The sequence below is a fragment of the Saccostrea cucullata genome, unplaced genomic scaffold (genome assembly GCF_032062105.1).
Source record: "Saccostrea cucullata isolate Sc308-1 unplaced genomic scaffold, CSIRO_AGI_Scuc_v1 ctg52, whole genome shotgun sequence".
NCBI classification, from domain to species: domain Eukaryota; kingdom Metazoa; phylum Mollusca; class Bivalvia; order Ostreida; family Ostreidae; genus Saccostrea; species Saccostrea cuccullata.
Genome location: NW_026931531.1, coordinates 319,789 through 340,876, shown reverse-complemented (window position 1 = coordinate 340,876; position 21,088 = coordinate 319,789). Strand labels below are relative to the sequence as shown.

General features: G+C 36.2%; 1 protein-coding gene across 1 annotated transcript in view; it reads left to right on the top strand.

Annotated features, from left to right (window-relative positions):
- Positions 1–21,088, top strand: part of LOC134232900 (uncharacterized) — a 47,228-nt gene that overhangs the window by 1,812 nt on the left and 24,328 nt on the right. Inside the window, exons 2-12 of the mRNA XM_062714895.1 lie at positions 14,164–14,217; positions 14,390–14,541; positions 15,256–15,350; positions 15,511–15,676; positions 15,842–16,021; positions 16,330–16,478; positions 18,690–19,008; positions 19,438–19,617; positions 20,063–20,161; positions 20,284–20,415; positions 20,562–20,696. Coding sequence (XP_062570879.1) covers positions 14,164–14,217; positions 14,390–14,541; positions 15,256–15,350; positions 15,511–15,676; positions 15,842–16,021; positions 16,330–16,478; positions 18,690–19,008; positions 19,438–19,617; positions 20,063–20,161; positions 20,284–20,415; positions 20,562–20,696 — 1,661 coding nt within the window. The remainder of the gene's footprint in view (positions 1–14,163; positions 14,218–14,389; positions 14,542–15,255; positions 15,351–15,510; positions 15,677–15,841; positions 16,022–16,329; positions 16,479–18,689; positions 19,009–19,437; positions 19,618–20,062; positions 20,162–20,283; positions 20,416–20,561; positions 20,697–21,088) is intronic.

Genomic DNA, 21,088 nt, shown 5'->3' with positions numbered 1-21,088 from the left:
AAATAGATCCTTTACCAACTGAGTTCTGTGACATGCACGCATAGAATGCCTTCAAACGGTCTCTTAAGCTATTCACAAATAAGATTTAAGTTTTATACTGGTGTAACGATCCCTCCCCCCATTTTTCTTGTATCTCATTTTTTTTATCTTGGTATTTTTCTAAAGCACTTTCATGCATACTTTCAATTCATCCATCAGTTCTTATAGAATATTGAAATGTCCATTTGATTTATTTCTTAATCGTTGGTTGTTTACATGTAGCGAAGATCTGTGTCAATCGCCTATGGTTTCGATGTGTTGAATGTCGGACATCGTCTTGCTATTTAATTACACGCTTTTTGTTGGCTGAATTGTACTTACGTAATTGTAAAGTTGTGTTGTAATTTAGGATTGTCTTAAAGTTACCTTATTTCTTGTGTGATCGATGTTTTTATGGTCTTCGAGTACACACGTTTCACTGAAACTTCTGCCGCCGCCATACTTTGTTTACTTGTGTATTTTCCCGTGATGCTTCACGGTGATCTATTTTTTTACTGGAGTTATTTCGGCGGAAGATTTGATTGTAAATTCTTTTTAAATTAAATGTTAAACAGTGTTAAATGAGCTTTTAAAAGTGTAACTTTATGTTTTATGAATTTATTTAATTTATTTATGTTTTGTAATAATTTTACATACGATGTACGAGAGTGAGATTTCGTTACGGGACGATAATTGCATTTGATTGGCTGATTATTATTTACGGGATGGAATTATTAGTTATGATTGGTTATGAATTATTGCGGGTTTTGTTAATTCTATAAATACCCAGATGCTGAATATCGTTTGCTCTCTTGTTTTCTTTGTGACCTAGGGAAAGGTTGCCAGTTTTGTCCAGAGTAATTTAAGGTGTGTACTAGTTCAGTATCTTTGTGACTGAAGTACATAATACATAATGTTAGGTTAGGCTAAATTAATTATTACTAGTAATTGTACTAGTTTTATTTATAATTACTAGTTGTGAACTAGTTATTTTTATCTTCTTTAGCCCAGTTTAGGAGTTAGGAAATATTTCTGCTGCGTGCTAGTAGTTGAACTAGTAGCGGGAATATTTATTTGTAAATTAATTATAAGTCATTTATAGAGAGCCTTTACGTTTTATTTTGGTCGGGGGAATTTCTACTTAAATCATAAATTTACTGGAAATAGTGCCAGTTGCCCAGTTCTATATCAGTAGTTGTACTGATTTTGGTCTTAGATCTATGTCCCGAGGGTTGAGACTTGTGTGAATTTCAAACATTGTTATTTATTTTCGCTGTTCATGTATTACTGAATAAAATTATAAAACTTTACATCGAAGTTTTTGTTCTCAACACAAGGCAGGCGTTCCGAAGCGTTACAATTTTGGCATCCACGGCGGGATCCGTTTAAATTTACGGGTCCTGTGATCGAATCATAACAACGCTTTGTCTGTGTTTGAGAAACAAAAATTTTATTAAGCAAATCAAATAAAAATAAATCACAATGGCAGGACGTAGAAGTCGACGGAAACGTCGTGGTCTTCAAGAATCCAGACCTACCTCACGAGTTTCGTGTTCCTCTGTAGATACTGTAAGAGAAAATGAAAGCGAATGTGAATTTCCGTGTGAAGGAGCTGACATGCACAGAACTAAACCACTTGTTCATTCAAATAAAGAAGCCTCTCAATTTTTACGTAACTCAGATACAAGTTTAATGCTTGTGAGTTCTCAGGCAGACGTTGTGAGAGATGGAGAACCTACACCTTTTATTGGGAACTCAGATACAGTTTCTGTAACTGTGAGTACCACTACAGAGCAGCCACAGACAACAAACAGTGTAGTTACGCCTAAAATGAGCCATCTTCACACCTGTGGTCCCACAACTCAGATGCCTTTTGTACCTGTTTGCTCACATTTTGCTGAGAATTTGTGTACAGGTTTTCCTAGAGAGCCGACAGCTGTCCCTAGTATGTATGTACCTGCAGTCCCCAGTACAGGTACTCACATGAGCCCCTCCATTACGCAGACAGCAAGTCCAGTATATGGGTTACCTGTGAACTCTCATAAACACAGCACTTTGAGTTCATGTACAGGTTCAAATTACCACACTACCTTACCTGTAAACTCTTATGCAGTTCCTTGTACTGTGAGTTTTCAAGGTCCTGTTTATTGTCAACAAAACCAGAGCGCCCATATGTTTACTCCATTCCCCACAATTACAACACCAGGTCACAACGTTTGCGCGAGGACTCATTTACCTCTAAGTTTGTGTACAGGTTCTGTGCCTGTAAGTTCTAGTACAGGTAATGTACCTGTAAGCTCATGTACATGTACAGGTTCTGTACCTGTTGGTCTAAGTACAGGTTCTGTGCCTGTGAGTCTGTGTACAGGTTCTGTACCTGTGATGCTGAATCAGACTTCCGCTCCCATGAGAAGTGCACGAGATATATCAAGGACAGAAAGCGAGCAAACTGCACTTGTCCAGCTTACGGAGATGGTAGAGCATTTACAAGAGAAAATTAAACAGCTCTCTGAACAAGATAACCACCAAAGGACCAACCCTGACAACAGACAATCAGATACATGTAGCACGTCTCACGAGTGTTTGAGTAGCGACAGAGAAACATCACAGTCTGACTTTGTGTACCGGAAAAGGGCTAAGCATCACAATGTAAAGATTCCTCCATACACAGGGAAAGAAGATTGGTCTGTCTGGTTTTGTCGATTTGAGGAAGTTGCAGATAGATACCACTGGACAACAGACGACAAACTGGACCAATTACTGCCCAGATTACATGAAGATGCTGCTGACTTTGTTTACGGCCAATTATCGAAAGAGTCCAGAAGTAGTTATAAGAGACTTATAAAAGGAACTGACCAATCGTTTTCGTGCAATCGAAACCAGTCGTACATATCTGTCAAAATTTAATAACAGAGTTCAGAAGCCTGGTGAGCGAGTCGAGGACTTTGCTGCTGATTTGAAGCGCCTGTATGTCAAAGCCCACCCAGAGCGAGACTCAAAGACTAGAGAGGAAGACTTGCTCAGGAAATTTTTAGATGGTCTGGCTGACAGAGAAGCCCAATTTCATGTAGAATACGTCAAGGACCCCTCAGATATACATGAAGCTGTACAACAGGTTATAAATTATGAAGAAGCAGGTCGGCCTTCAACTAAGAAACATGTCAGAGAGGTGAAGTCGCTGTACAGTGATTCTGAATCTGAGGCCTCATCTAAGACAGTCACTAAAGCCAAGTCAGCGACAAAGAAGAAGCGCATCAGAAATGTAAAGTACGGCCAAGGAAACAAACAAGCATCAGTTGGCACTATCGAAGCCTTGCAGAAACAAGTCGATGAGATGGCAAAAGTTCTCAGCAACCTGACTAAGCAGAGCAACACTGGGACACAGCCAAGTAGGCCTATTATTGGTACATCTCAACCAGACATGTCTTCTAGTCAAATGGCTCCTCTGGACAGACCACAGAAACATAGCTGTTTTTACTGCAAAGCTGAAGATCATTTCATAAGGGACTGCCCAAAGAGAATTAATGACCTTCAAGTATCAAAGGCACCTTTAAACAGGCATTAGCCGTTCCTGTGGGTCAAGGACCGGCTACAGAAGAAACTGACAGACCGACGAACAGTTTAGACCCACCAACAGACCGACAACCAGATAATTTTGATGAGTCAGAAGATTTTTGTTTTATTTCTAATCGAATACCAGATGCAGATGGTGTGTACATAGAAGGAAAAGTAAATGGTTTAGACGTCCATATTACAACAGATACTGGTGCATCCAATACTATACTTTCATACAAAGTGTATGAACAACTCAAAGAGGTGAACAGACCCAGACTTCAAGGAAAGTCGCACTTACGAGGAGCTGACGGAAGTACCATTCATGTTTATGGGAAAGGAGCGTTTGATTTGCAACTTGGTTCCTTGACCCTCAAGAAAAACCTTTTAGTAGCTGATATCCAAGATGAAGTGTTACTTGGAGTGGACATCCTGCAGAATAGTGATATTGGTCAAGCAGATATTCTCCTGAGTAAAGGACTGATAAGGTTCAAAGGTCATGATATTCCATGCATACAACGTGGTGTGCATAAAGATATTACCCTCCGTTGTGTGGAGAGGTGTGATATACCTGGGAATACAGAAGTAATAATACCGGCTTTTGTACAGCGTGAATGTGAGGTTGATGTTGAAGAGGACCTTATGTTTGTGCCAAGTGGAGATCTTATGGAGAAGACCTCCTTACTGTTAGCCCCAGCAGTTCTTAACATCAGAGGGAAACTGTGTGTACCCCTGAGAGTTATGAACCCTTTTGATGAGGGAAAAACACTTTATCCAGACACAGTTGTGGGTACTGTTGAAGGATATGGGGGAACAGTAGATGTAATTCGACCGGTTTTTAGTGACCTAAGAAGCCTTTGCCGATCTACTGAACTTTCACCTGGTGAGGCATGTGAGGTTCCAGATCATTTGCGTGAGCTTTATGAAGGCTCTTCCCAGTCCTTAAATAAGTCAGAAAAAGAAGCTTTTAGGAAATTCTTGCTCGACCATCAGGATGTATTTTCAAAAGATGAATGGGACCTAGGACAAACCAATTTAGTTGAACATGAGATTAATACTGGTGACAGTAAACCTGTAAAACAGCCACCTCGTAGAGTTCCAATGGCACTAGCCAATGAGGAGAGAGATGCCATTCTGAACCTTAGAGAGAGGGGCATAATACAACCTTCTACATCACCTTGGTCCTCTCCACTGGTCTTAGCTAGAAAGAAGAATGGAAAAATAAGAGTCTGTGTGGATTATCGAGCTGTAAATAATTTAACAGTTAAGGATGCATTCCCACTCCCACGAATTCAAGACTGTCTAGATTCCGTTGCAGGAGCTTCAATGTTTTCCACTCTGGATTTGACAGCTGGGTATCACCAAGTCAGAGTCAAGGCTGAAGATATACCAAAAACAGCATTTGTTACAAAATATGGTCATTTCGAGTATAAAACCATGCCTTTTGGATTGACTAATGCACCAGGTACATTCCAGAGACTTATGGAGATGGCATTAAATGGCCTCCAGTGGGACATTTGTCTTATTTATTTGGACGATGTAGTGATATTTAGCAGAAATTTCGATGAACACATGTCCAGACTTAGCCAGGTGGTTCAGAGAATAACTGATGCAGGTTTAAAATTGAAACCTGAGAAATGTAGCCTTTTTCAAGATGAAGTTATTTTCCTTGGACATAAAGTCACTAAAGATGGAGTCTTACCAGATAAGCAGAATGTAGAGAAAATTTTGAATTGGAGCAGACCAAATAATGTTACTGAAGTACGACAATTTCTTGGAACTGCCTCTTACTACAGGAGATTTATAAAAGGGTTTTCGATGATAGCTAAACCTCTTACTGAACTTACACAAAAGAACCATTCTTTTCATTGGACAGACTCATGCGAGCAAGCATTTCTACAATTGAAGAAAATCCTTACTGGGCCCGATATAATGGGATATCCTGACCCAAACCAAGGCCATTTTATTCTTGACACAGATGCCTGTGATGTAGGCATTGGTGCTGTATTGAGCCAAGTACAGGATGGACATGAGAAAGTGTTAGCCTATGGGAGTCGAACCCTAAACCGTGCTGAAAGGAACTATTGTGTAACTGATAAAGAGCTCCTAGCTGTTCGTTATTTTGTGGAGTATTTCAAACAATATCTTTTAGGACAAAGATTTATCCTTAGGACTGATCACCAAGCATTAGTATGGCTATATAAACTGAAAGAACCTAAAGGAAGAGTGGCACGCTGGATTGAAATATTGTCAGCATACAATTTTGAAATCGAGTATAGGCCTGGTACACAGCATGGTAATGCTGACGGTCTATCAAGATGTCCGAACCCAGCCGACTGTAGCTGCTCAGAAGGTGACAGTTTAGAAAGCCTGAAATGTGGACCTTGTATTAAGTGCAGAAAGAGAGCTGAGACTATGGGAACTCAGGAAAACCTTAATCAGGGGGGTGCTATTCGTGTGATGACAAGAAAGCGTGACAGTTCTAAAATTTATCTGAAGGGACACAATGGATGTCAAAGTACAACTCATCAAGTTTACAATGTCTCCAGATGGAAGATAATGGTATTGGTCCAGTGCTTAAGTGGAAACTGGCAGGAAGTAAACCTACAAAAGAGGAAGTGGTCAAATACTCTCCAGCAACCAGACGTTCCGTTCCGCAGCAGGAGACAGCATAGGATGTGATTCTAGGACAAAATTAAATTGGTAATTTTGAGTAATAAGTAATGTAAGTTAGGAAAATATTCATTTTAATATTTGTGATTAATCGGGAGATAAAGTTAGAACTGGGAAGGTTTTTGGATTTTATATGTAATTTTTCTAAAATTGATATTTTAAACATTGTAATGAGATTCATTTCTGTAATATTATTTACCTTTGATATTTTTGCTTGCCAAGTGTCCATCCTCTTAAAGTCTTTTTCTGTAATCCTGTGAATGAAAATAAGAAAGATTATGCATTACTTCTTATTTGCAAGTTATACTTATAGAACTTATGTGTTTAAAGTATTAGCATTAGTGTTATCAGGACGCTGTATATTTGCAAGTATTTATGATGAATTTATCAGAGAGGCTGCTAATATCTTGTACATCCATTGTTTTTGTAAGATAAACTCATTCTTTAAATGGCAGTTAATGAATATTAATTGAATTATTATCATTCATGTACATTTTAACTTACTTACCTTATCACACTGTATACAATGCTCTGCTCATTTGTCTTCAAGATTATGGTGAATTCCATGTTTTGATTTGGCATTTTGTGTTTGTGTATAAAGTTTCTATCATATTGATTTGTGATATGCATGAAGGTTGGCATTGTAGTTCCATATTTTGTAGAAATTTCTATTTCTTCATTACTACTAGAGATGTAATTTTTTTTTTGGAGTTGATACACATTTTATGATGTAATCTTTGTGAAGTACAGCATTTGTTTTTGAGTTATCTCCCTTGTGCATGTGTTGCCTAGCTGTATTACTGGAAGTATAGGTGTAACGAGTGTAATGTATAAAGTAGAAATACTGAAATATGTCATTGATTGTTTTCATTGATTGTTGTATTTGAACTTTATTGTTTGAATTTTGAGTCCAAAGGGACTTGGACTCTTAGAGAGGGGCAAAATGTAACGATCCCTCCCCCCATTTTTCTTGTATCTCATTTTTTTTATCTTGGTATTTTTCTAAAGCACTTTCATGCATACTTTCAATTCATCCATCAGTTCTTATAGAATATTGAAATGTCCATTTGATTTATTTCTTAATCGTTGGTTGTTTACATGTAGCGAAGATCTGTGTCAATCGCCTATGGTTTCGATGTGTTGAATGTCGGACATCGTCTTGCTATTTAATTACACGCTTTTTGTTGGCTGAATTGTACTTACGTAATTGTAAAGTTGTGTTGTAATTTAGGATTGTCTTAAAGTTACCTTATTTCTTGTGTGATCGATGTTTTTATGGTCTTCGAGTACACACGTTTCACTGAAACTTCTGCCGCCGCCATACTTTGTTTACTTGTGTATTTTCCCGTGATGCTTCACGGTGATCTATTTTTTTACTGGAGTTATTTCGGCGGAAGATTTGATTGTAAATTCTTTTTAAATTAAATGTTAAACAGTGTTAAATGAGCTTTTAAAAGTGTAACTTTATGTTTTATGAATTTATTTAATTTATTTATGTTTTGTAATAATTTTACATACGATGTACGAGAGTGAGATTTCGTTACGGGACGATAATTGCATTTGATTGGCTGATTATTATTTACGGGATGGAATTATTAGTTATGATTGGTTATGAATTATTGCGGGTTTTGTTAATTCTATAAATACCCAGATGCTGAATATCGTTTGCTCTCTTGTTTTCTTTGTGACCTAGGGAAAGGTTGCCAGTTTTGTCCAGAGTAATTTAAGGTGTGTACTAGTTCAGTATCTTTGTGACTGAAGTACATAATACATAATGTTAGGTTAGGCTAAATTAATTATTACTAGTAATTGTACTAGTTTTATTTATAATTACTAGTTGTGAACTAGTTATTTTTATCTTCTTTAGCCCAGTTTAGGAGTTAGGAAATATTTCTGCTGCGTGCTAGTAGTTGAACTAGTAGCGGGAATATTTATTTGTAAATTAATTATAAGTCATTTATAGAGAGCCTTTACGTTTTATTTTGGTCGGGGGAATTTCTACTTAAATCATAAATTTACTGGAAATAGTGCCAGTTGCCCAGTTCTATATCAGTAGTTGTACTGATTTTGGTCTTAGATCTATGTCCCGAGGGTTGAGACTTGTGTGAATTTCAAACATTGTTATTTATTTTCGCTGTTCATGTATTACTGAATAAAATTATAAAACTTTACATCGAAGTTTTTGTTCTCAACACAAGGCAGGCGTTCCGAAGCGTTACACTGGATAGATCGGGGATCTAAACACACAAATCTTTGCTCGTGTATACAGAGGGTAGGTGCGGATCTGTGGAATTTTTTTTCCAAAGGTGGCGAGGTGCATCTCAGTCAAAATATTCCAAACCAAAAATTCTTCGACATTCGACAGGCAAAAAAACAAACAAACCTATTTTGTGTTGGTATTTGTGGTTTGTGTGTGTGCAGGCCGTAACTAGGGGTAAAAGATAGAGGAGGCGGGGGTTTGGGGGCCGCCGACTTAGGCCCCCAAAGAAATTGAAATTGCTTCAAACGGCTCAATTTTGGACCATTTCCTTGATTTTGAGATAAAGGGGCGACTGAATGAAGACTGTGTGTCGTAAAAGGCGACTGAATGAAGACTGTGTGTCGTAAGGGGCGACTGAATGGGGAGTGTGTGTCGTAAAAGGCGACTGAATGGGGACCCGTAATGATCTGAGTTACTTAGAGTAGGTCCTCATCGTCCCTTGCGTGTTGTAAGATTGTTTATAATTTTACGTCCCGCTCAAGAATATTTCACTTATATGGCGTGTTGTAAGAAGCAACTGAATGGGACAGTCCCTCGGATGAGACGGAAAAAACCGAGGTCCTGTGTCACAGCAGGTGTGTCACGATAAAGATCCCTTCATGCTCAAAGGCCCTAAACGCCGAGCATAGGTAATGGTGACACTCACTGGATAGCTGAAAAATTGCTCAGGTGGCTATAATCAAACAAATAAATGATCAATCTTGATCCACCTGCTTGTGTTGTGTTTCTTATTTCCAAAAAAAAAAAAAAATGAAAATCTAGAGGAGGCAATTGCCTCCGTTGCCTCAATGGTAGTTACGGCCCTGGTGTGTGTGTGGGGGGGGGGGGGGGAGTGGTTCCAAAGTCATTTTCAATGTGCTTCAGTATATACATTTAATAATTCTGTACATTTTGGGGAGGGCTTGGGGTCCGGATCCCCCCTCTAAATCAGCGCACGGAGAAGTGCCGAGGGAATAGAACCCGAAAGTTTTTTTTTTCAGTTTCATAAAGAAGCGTTAAGACCGGGAACGTAGTATCGGAGGGGGGTTCCCCCTTCTCGCTTTTTCTCGAACATGTTTTACTGTAATTTAGTATCAAAGCCCATCATAACTATGGATCGAACTGTCTTGTGAAAAAGTAAGAACCATATACCAAACCCTCCCCCAGGGTTTTCAGATGAAAGAGTCAATTATTTTTCTGGGTGCCACTTTCAGAAACTTTGCTACACGCAAGAGGACTAGATTTTTTCACGTGTACTGTTTTTGTGTGATCGTTGGGCCCAAGGCATGGAAGCCTTTTTTTCTGAACTTCATTTTGTTTCATGAGGATGCATGGAATAAACTATATGTAACCCAACAAAACTGAGATGCGCCATACCTTCTGGGATGTGTTCGGCTCTATAAAATCATCTAACTCAATGAGTGGCGCAAAGAGAAGGACCCCCTCCCTAGTAGTTTTTTAGTCTTAAATCTTACGAAATATTATAAAATATATTGATTATTTATAAACGGATTATCTATCAACGCAAAAATAGTCATCTGTTTGGAAGAAAAAGAAAAACTTCGTACTCAATATATGATCACTTCCAAATAATTTTTAATTATTTAATTAAAATTAATTAATTTTTTAATTTTCCGTATATGCAAACTAATTTGTACTTTACAAAGACATGGATGGGTTTGTCAATACATGTATATTTTCAAAATGAGGGGGGCTTCATGTCCACTAAAGTCATCAAAAAAAAATCGTGTTTGTGTGCGGGAGGGGGGATTATGGACAATTCTTGTCGATAAGCTCTTTCAAATATTTATAGGACTCTTCTACTTATTTACGAGAGGTCCATAACTCCTGAAGGGGGGGGGGGGTCCGAGGTTATTCCTTGAGGTCGATCCTGGCCTCTTTAACCCGACCCCAACCCCCCTCATGCCGAATCTGCCAGCAACACTACAGAAAAGGCTTTTAAAATTTTTTAATGTTAAAATCGAAAATTATTCAGGATTGTTTGGAGTTTTTACTAGAGTATACCCCTGTTAATACATTATTATTATTTACAAACAGTCTTAAAGACAGACATGAAATTAATTTTTTAATTATTAAGGACACATTCATCATCATCATCATCCTTTACAATCTGTAGTGTGTAGGGCAGCAACAAACTTCCGCCACTCTTGTCTACCCTGGCTCAGTCGCGCCAATGATCCCCATGCAGGTCTGGTGCATTGCTGGACACATTGGGAAAATGATTGAATTGTTAAGCAACGAATTAACTTGCCACCCGTATAGCGCCCCCTTTCGTCTTAATAGGTGTTAGCATAATGCAACCTTGCATAATTTACAAATCAAGCAAGTACATTTCACAAGTTGACAACTCGTAAGTCTACGAATTACACGAGAGCATCGGCAAAACTTGCATTTACATTTTACACTTGTCAAATTACGCTTGGATATTTACAACTAACAAATTGTGAAAAAAACAATTGACAGATTATGAAATTAACTAAGATTTGCAATTTGCAAATTCAGGTTTACATGTGTACATATTAAGAATTACAGAGTTGGAATTTTGAACCCGTTGGCTTTCCATACACTTCAACAAACAATTTTGTACGTACTATTTCAGTTACCGGAATACAATGTGTAAAAGTGTGCGACTACAACTACATGTTATCATTTATAAATGGGTAATCAAGTAATACATGTATAAGAAAACAAAATAATTTTTATATACACCCCATGGCCAAAATTTTTGCACTCTACTTTCATTTTCCGGATTTGTTGTATGTGATCGAGAAACACTTCGTAACTAGCGTCAAAATTTGGAATCCGGTGGGAAATTCAAAGCAGAAGATACTTTTATTCCAGTGTCAAACACAGCGAATTGCACATTTTCCCAATAATTCATTTTGAGGATCAAGTGTAGTTACTTCTCACAAGAGTTTTTGTCCCTTTAAAGGCGCTCAAAAGCAAAAAAATATCCACAGGCAGACTTCTATATAGCTATACTTACCAGGTCCAGTACAAATACTAGATTTAGCGACGTAGCTTGATTTATCTACATAGCTATACTTGATTTACTTACATACAGTCAAGGGATATAATTATTCGCCACTTCAAGATGGCCGCCGAAATTTTTACATCGCGCACCTTGATATTTAGGAGCTGTTGAAAAAATGATAAACGCCCATCTTACCTCAATACTTTGTTAAATTGACTTTCATCTTTAATACTTCATTTAGTGTGCCAGGAATTGTCTTATACAGGTCCTCAATGTCGGAGATTGGTATATTTTCCCAAGCAGTCCGAATTTCCGCCATCAGCTGATCTTTTGTGTTAATGAATTCGGCACGGGTTTCCAGTGTTCTTTTTAATTTTATCCAAATGTTCTCGATGATATTTAGATCAGGGGACTGGGCAGGCCATGATGTTGTAATTATGTTGTTATTGGCGATGTATTCTTTTACTAAATTTGCTCTATGAACGGTAGCATTGTCGTCCATAAATACATACTCGTTATCTGGAAAATGTCTGGCTAAAATGGGCTAAAGGTTGTTGTCTAATATTTCAATATATTTTCTTGCATTTATGTTACCTTCTACACTAGTTAAAGTTCCCATTCCTTTTATACAAACACAACCCCAGATCATGATACTCAGCTGTCGTCCAGATGGCGGACACACAAGCTGCGCACTGTACTTTTCCTCGTCTTTTCTCCAGATATAAACTTTCCTATTTTTTCCAATTACTTTCTGGCTTTCGTCACTGAACACCCATTTATTCCACTCACGATCAACAGTCCAATTTCTCCTCTCCTTACACCACTTACAGCGAGCTTTTTTGTTGGTCTCGCAAATAGCGACTTTTTTCTTGGCAACCCTTCGTTTGTACCCGAGCTCTTGAATTTTTTTTTTTATAGTTCTAGTACAAAATCTTTGATTGTTTTCCTCATTTATAATACCTGTGATGTCTTCGTAAGTTCTTCGTCTGTTTTCTTTAACTACACGTGAAAGTTTGTTTTTGTCTCTGTCTGTAAACACTTTCTTCCTCCCTCTTCCTCGTCGATTTTCTACCTGTCCTGTTTCATCAAACTTTTTAACAATACTACGTATTGTTTACCTAAGTATTCCTAATACCCTCGCCAATTCTGATGTATTTCTGTTGTTTTTATACGCTTCTACAACCATACTTCTGACGGATGTATCTAATTCTTTCCCCTTGCGACCCATGTTGTTTTCACATAAATTTATCGAAAAACAATATAGCAGATGACAAAACTATTGTGTACACGTCATCAATTTTAGTATAACAACACAAAGATAAAAATAGAATGGGAAAATCTTTCGTCTAAAAATAGAGCTCAACCCTACTTTACCGAACATGCGAGAAAACGTGACGCGGTTTGTGCGGAAGTGGCGAATAATTATGTCCCTTGACTGTAGCTATAGCTACCAAATCAATCTTATTTCGTAAAGAAGCATTTTTCTCAGCGTGTGCAGAAAATCTCATTTTTATGCATTGATCATTTTTTAACTTTAAACTCATCTGAAAACAAATAATGAAAAAATCTCTCTTGAAGAAATGTCTTTTCCTGTGCAATGTTGCAATCAAACTTCTGAATGTTTTGGGGCTACATACAACAGTCCCGTTTCCTGTTAACATGATTATAGATCGGTAATTATTCAGCACAATGTGAAGTAATCATACTCATCCATGCCTCACCGTAAACAGTTACACAACAATGGAATTACATATTTTGCTTTAATGTGTTCAAATGCAGCAATGTTTAAACTATCTCTGCTATGGATTGTTTTTTTAGAACCACCCTAGTGTAAATATTAATTGTCATTTAATTGCAATTTTTTGTCTTTTTAATAAAAAGAAAATTGTGAAAAGTTCCATTGAAATAGATGGTTTTTCAGTTGACATATTTTGCCTCGGAATTATTCCCCTTAGCCGCCATCTTGTAGGGCAAAGCAGTGAATTTTCCTATTTGAGCAATCAATTTTAAACATGCATGCCAGAAATGTATGGGGGAAAATATTCACATGAATTAATAGAGGCTTTAACAATTGATTGTCATAAGAAAACTAGTGTTAACTTTACATCAGCAACCAGTATAACAAATCGAACTTGGTTGAATAATGAAGGGGTCTGGAGATGTTGCCCTACAACATGGGGGCCATGGGGAATTATTATTGCTAAAATTAGCTAAATAGAAAACCATCTATAGCTAAATAAAGCTACCTGAGGTAGGTAATTAAGTCTACATCGGTAATTCTATCTACGTAGCTAAATCTAGTGATTGCACTGCACCTGTTTACTATTACTTTGGTCTACCATCTTGGTTTTAAAAATACACAGACATTCAAGGAAATTTAAAGGAATTAATAAAATATATTTCTTTGTGCTGACAGCCAAAAGACGTCTTTTGTAAAAGGTTATTTAAAAAAAAAACATTGACTAGGTGTATTAGAAATCTAATTAAAATTAGACCTTTCATCTCGCTCTTCGTAAATTGATTTGTCGCTCGCTTTCAGAAGCGACAAATCAATTTACAAAGAGCAAGGTGAAAGGTCTTATTTTAATTAGATTGGATGTATTAGGCACCCAAAATATATTTCATCGGTAATCTAGCAGTATATGTTATGTGATTTATTTTTAACTTTTTCTGTTGTAATTTTCAGTTGTAAGTTCTGCAAAGATAAAGATAGTGAAGCCAGATGTGTGTGATAAATCACGTAAGTTACATTTTCTACTAGTAAACATAAAGGAAATAAACAGGAAAGGTCTTCAAAAAGCTTGTTTTATAGGCAGAGCTATGGTTATTTTATAATAATATGTGAGTTTTACAATCTTATTGTAAAATATTCTGAAAATGAATACAAACATTTTACCTGTTGATGCTTACAGACACATGGTTCCACCATGGATGGACATACACATATTCTTTCACAGCATCTTCAGACTCTGCATTCATTGGAGCCTCGGAGTCCAAAGCAGGGTTCAAGTACACGTGTGATTTTCATGTTGATGTCCCCAGAAAATGTGAGGGAATATTAAAGGTAATTTTGTCATTGGTCATAACTTTTGCATTGGACCTGTCCCTGGTCGACACTAGAACAGAAGGGAAGTGTCAACTGTCAACCGTTGACCTGTCCCCGGTCGACAGTAAATTCATGTGTGGAATGTAGAACTGTAAAATTGCTTTGATGATAACTTTTGAACTAGAGATACATGTATCACAGCATTTGACATGCATTACCTCTTCCAAAACCTATCTGAATAATCTATGTATTTTGACCTTATGCCTAAACCTTTAATTAAGTTTTCAAAATTAATAACATTGGTAAAAGCTTTTGAACAAAAGAAGATTAGCTTTCATATTTTCAAGTACACTAAGTGTGAAAATGGCATTTTATAGAAAGAATTGTCATTTCTGACATCATTACCTTGAAAATTGACCAACTTGAAAAAATTACCTTTAGCTTTAGCCATACACTGTAACTTTTGCTTCAGACAGGACAAGGCTATCATATTTCTTTCACAGATGCATGACTTGTAATGACTTGTAATGAGACCTTTCAAATTTAGCATTTTTAACTGAATATATTTGTATTATTCAAAGTAATCTGCAGGAAAAGAGTATAAGTGGTACTTGAAATGATCAGAGGACATTGCAAGAGTGTCTTAAAACCAAAGAATTACAGTGCTTTATCTGATACTTATAATACCAGTATTGATGATAAACATGGCTTACATTGTATTATTTGCTTTAGGTTGATCACTGTAAGCTGCATGACAGGGAGCCAGGTGCAGATCCAAAGTACAAGGAGGCAGAGAACTCACTAGTCTTCAGTCAGAAAATGTCAAAGTGAGAGATCAGTCAACATTCTGAATATAATGCCACTAAATGTTTTAGTTTGAAGTGATCACAAACAATTGACTGAGTGTGATCAATTGATATTCTGATAATTATGTCACTGAATGTTTAAGCCAGTTTAATCCTGAGAACTTATTCTATTTTGTTCTAGGAATTGTCTTTACTTTCAATATAACCTAGGAGAAGTGAGAAGACAGGGCATTGTTACCTCTGAGGAGGAAGAGTTAGCCATTCTTAACATCAAGCGAGCCATGCTGTCCTCATTCCAACTTAAAATAATGCCAGTAGACCTGTACAGTAAAGAACCTTACCAACAGGTTACATGATATATATTTAATGATAGATAAAATCTTCAGTCAATTTGAAAATATGTAGTATTTTTTCATACATGAGTAATAAAAATGTCCTATCCTACATTGTATGAATTAATAATCTTGTAAGTTTTCTTATATTATATGTGATGCATTTAATTTGTCTTGTAGACTGACATCTTCGGAGAATGTCCAACACATTATAATATTTCACACTCGGATCCTGACTTGTTTTACACGGAGCGGAATTTACGCTTTTGTCAGATGCCTCAAATCTACGAGAAACCAAGAAATATATTTTCCATGATACAAAGAGTGTATGGGGGATATAAGGTTGGAACTGTTTCCGAGGTAATTTCTGAGTTTACCTATCTGATAGATTTCATTGTATATGTATCTTATTGTTAAACTTAATTATTAGTTTTAGAAAAAGAGAAGAGAGAATGTTTATTGCATAAGTGTGTATGGTAGAGGGAGAGGCACATTCATATTGATCAACAGGTTAAAAATACATGTACAGCACTGGTATAAATAATTACAAACAAAGACAGAATGAGAAGACATTATACACTTCATTATATATAATTTCTAGGTTTAGAAACAAAACAATACAAGACATAATATCTCTTACAGAATTATTATAAATGTTTATTTTGCAGATTTATTACCCATTTTTATCCATTGTGAAATGTGAACACAGAGTAACTGACAAGCATCGCCTGAAAGAAGTGGATTGTCTCCAGCAGCAGATATTTCAGCCCAGTGCCTATAATGGTTCCATTTACGCATCATACATGACTAATGCTAGGTATTCAAAACTATCCAATTAATTGTGCTGTTTAAGACTTATTCTAAGTGTATACTTACATTTAACGGTACACAGTGTTTTTAAAGTAGTTAACATGTCTGTACATGTAAGAATTGGAGTTCTGAAATTAGAAATACATGTGTACCAATTGCAAAATGTATTTGGTTTTTAGCTCACCTGAGCCGAAGGCTCAAGTGAGCTTTTCTGATCACATTTTGTCCGTCGTCCGTCCGTCCGTCCGTCCGTCTGTCCGTCTGTAAACTTTTCACATTTTCGACTTCTTCTCAAGAACCACTGAGCCAATTTTGATAAACTTGCTACAGAGCATCCTTGGGTAAAGGGGAATTTAAATTGTTAAAATGAAGAGACATATCCCCTCGCAAGGGGAGATAATCAAAAAAGACAAAAATAGGGTGGGGTCATTAAAAAATCTTCTTCTCAAGAACCACTGGGCCAGTAAATATACTTATGTGGAAGCATAATAATCTAGATTCTAAATTGTTCAAATCATGACCCCCAGGGGAAGGGCGGGGCCACAATGGGGAATCAAAATTTTACATAGAAATATATAGGAAAAATCTTGAAAATCTTCTTCTCAAGAACCACTGGGCCATTTAAGCTGAAACTTATGTGGAAGCATCCTTATAGTGTAGATTCTAAATTGTTCAAATCATGACCCCCAGGGAAAGGGCGGGTTTTACAATGAAATCAAAGTTTTACATAGAATCATATAGGAAAAATCTTTGAAATATCTTCTTCTCAAGAACCACTGGGCCAGAAAAGCTGAAACTTATGTGGAAGCATGTGGTATAGTGTAGATTCTAAATTGTTCAAATCATGACCCCCAGGGAAAGGGCATTGCCACAATGGGGTATAAATTTTTACATAGAAATATATAGGAAAAATCTTTGAAAATCTTCTTCTCAAGAACCACTGCGCCAGAAAAGAAACTTATGTGGAAGCATCCTGGTATAATGTAGATTCTAAATTGTTCAAATCATGACCCCCAGGGAAAGGGCGGGGCCACAATGGGGTATCAAATTTTTACATAGGAATAAATAGGAAAAATCTTTGAAAATCTTCTTCTCAAGAACCACTGGGCCAGAAAAGCTGAAACTTATACAAGCATCCTATATAATGTAGATTCTAAATTGTTCAAATAATGACCCCCGGGGGATGGGTGGGGCCACAATGGGGAATCAAAGTTTTATATAGAAATATATAGGAAAAATCTTTGAAAATTTTCTTCTCAAGAGAACCACTGGGCCAGAAAAAGTGAAGCTTATGTGGAAGCATTCTGGGGTAGTGTAAATTCTAAATTGTAGGAATCATGACCCCCGGGGGAAGGGCGGGGCCATTATAGGGAATCAAAGTTTTATATAGAAATATATAGGAAAAATCTTTGAAAATCTTCTTCCAACCACTGGGCCAAAAAGCTGAAACATATGTGCCCATGGAAGGATCATGTGGTAGTGTAGATTTCAAAATGTCTAAATTATGATCAGTGGGGTAGGAATGGGGATGCATTATGTATAACAAGGGTGAAATCATGTGTACCAATTGCAAAATTTATTTGGTTTTTGAATAATGTTTGATAAAGTTTAAGACCACTTTTAGAAAAAAAGAAATTTTCATTTCCTGACCATATATTATAATGGAAAAATAACATTTAAATCTGAAGATTTGATCTGACCAAAAGTTAGGCCATAACCTTGACCAAAGGTCATTCAAGCAAATTGATAGTCTTTATTTGAAAAATATCAAGTTCATGTCCAAGTCAACTTTATGGAGAGACGTTAAAGTTAATTCTTGACATAAAGATAGCATATGATCTAGAGTTTTCTGACTTTGAACTTAGGTAATTCCACTTATTCCAGCAAGTCCAAGGTCACTGACAGAAAAGTGTAAAAGTTGGGAAAGATCTATAACTTTTTTAAAAGATCACTTTCAGAGAGAAATATAAACATTAAGTCATTTCAATGAAGTATGTATACTGGAAATTTTTACTTTATATAGAGATAACTTATGATAGGAGAAGTGTGATTTTCTTGAAACAAGAATTTCAGTAAATTCAATATCATTTCTTGGGAAAATGTATATCGGGCATTTAGGGAGGAAGTACAATTTTGTTAGCATGTTTACAGTTCCTGTATTTTAAAATTATTTTCCTGTTAGCAGACATTTACTATGAAAACATGTGTTTACTTCTAGCCAGTCTTTAGAACTGATTGAAGTGAAGAAACTAAGCACACGGGCTGTCAACAGAAGAATCAGAGGTAAAAAGTATGTAGACATTTTGTTTGAGTTTGAAGAAGAAACAACACCAGAAGTGACCATGGAAACAATCAACAGCTTGCTTCAGAAGATGGTAGAAAGTGTGAGAAAAGATAAAGTGGAAGATCTTCCCCAGTTCTACAATCAGCTTGTCATGGACATGAAGAGGGCAGACAATCAAACTCTCTCAGTCGCAATGTCACATATCTGGAATTGTCATGGCAACAATAGTGTCAACTGTGATTCTGTTCACCAGGTATGTTTTGAAAGACTAATCCATTCATTACTGGTACATCTTATAATTGCTTTCATTTTTCACATACCGGTGCATAGTTTAGGAAAATTCTTGTCTGTTTGTCAACTCTTGGCTGTACGTAATACAATTTTAAAATGTATTCTATTATAAGGTCCAGATATGATCAGTTTGAGCATTAGAATTTTAGGATTTTCAATTGCCAGATACTGGTATAAGTCTCAAACATTCCATGACTGTATTGATTAAGATTTGCTAAATAGACTGACATCAGATGATATTACGTTATTTTCTGAATGGTTGACATAACTTCTTTGACTATTTTTAATAATGCTAGTCTGATTGTAAAAAAGTGATTGGCATTTTATAAAATGATCTTTCTCATAATCACTCATAAAGCAGGTATGAGCTGATCTTTTCTATTTTGTGTAGTTGATGGAGAAGGACTACTTCCTGGACGCCCTATTGTCCTGCGGTTCCTATACCTGTCTGAGAACATTCACTCACTGTCTACAGAGTGGCCATGTGTCCGACCCTCTCCTCAGCTCCCTGTTTACATACGACCTGGCCATTAACCATGAAACATCACCACAAGCTCTCTCTGTTTTGTATGTGAGTATATTGACTCGGTTAATAAAGCTATTCCTATCCTCTTCTCTCTCTGTTTGACATCCATTGAGGAACCTACATGTACCTATCTATATTTATCAATTGTTCATTGGAAATAAAAAAAATATGGTTTTGGGAGACATTTCCTTTTGGGTAACTTGTATATAATAAGATTTAATGAACCAAATTCCATATTCCTTTGAATATAAAGTTTATGGTTTACTGGTATTGGGAAGGGTGACCCGCAACATAGGTGGACGTTTGTTCACCACAAACAATGATTTATCATCAGTATGTATCCTACAAGGTTTTTGATTGTAAAGGATCTAAGCATGATATGCTTTGGAAATTTTTATGCCTGTTGATGTTTCTTGTTATGAATTTGAGGCAGTCTTCTTACATGTATTGTTGAGTAACTTTAACCGGATATGACTTTTTTTATTAACAGGATATGTGTAAAAATAAGAACCAAATGGTTTGTTGGCTACCTTTGGGTATAATGGTGCATAGATTCCTGGGAGAAACAGACAATAAAGAGTTTCAAAAGGTATAAAACTGTTGATAAAAGTAAAAATAACATCTATGAGCATGATGAGATGATAATAAAAAGAAGCCCTATTAAAGATGGAGCTTTTTAGATATCTAGATTATTTTATTTTATTTTGTCAGGATGATCCAGTATCTCAGATTATGACACATGTCGCGGGTGAGATAGGTGACAACTGTAAATCTGAGATATGGGAGGGCCTCGGTGTGGATGAGAAGATAAATAAACATGGCAACCTTTTACTTATGTTTAAGGTATTATATCTAAAAAAAAAACCCACTATGTCAGTAGAGTTATAAAACCTCAATGCACAATTCCTAACTTCTCAGATCAACTTTAACTAGTTTTATGTTTTTTTTTATGATATAACATGATTTTATTTTTATGATTTTTATTGCAGATGTTTGGTAATGTTGGTAAAATTATTCAAAAGTTTTCATCAATAAATTTCACGGTCAGCACATTGGTAAAATCCATCCAAATTTGTGTGGAAAACCGTAATGTTCCATATCACCTGTCTAAAACTGCTATCCAGGTAAGAGAATCAGAATAATTCACTGAGATTTAGTTCACCAACCAAATAAACTTGAATTGGGAGAAATGTTGTCTAATTTTTGCCCTAATGAATAATAATGCATATGATCTCGGCATCATTTACCATTGCAGAGTTAACTTTGATATGGATAACCTATCTTTAACATATTAAAAATATGTTTACACTAGACAAAATTGCTAACGCACCACCTAAGAAAATTATTATTGTACTTTTAAAAACCTTTTAATGATGTATTTGATATATAAATATGTTACTTTAATACAAAATAAGGCAAATAAATGTCAAACCTTATAAATAATAACTACAATGTTTACTGAAGTGTGAGCAATTCATAGAAAAAATTTAAATCGTGTCTAGCCCATTTTTGAAGA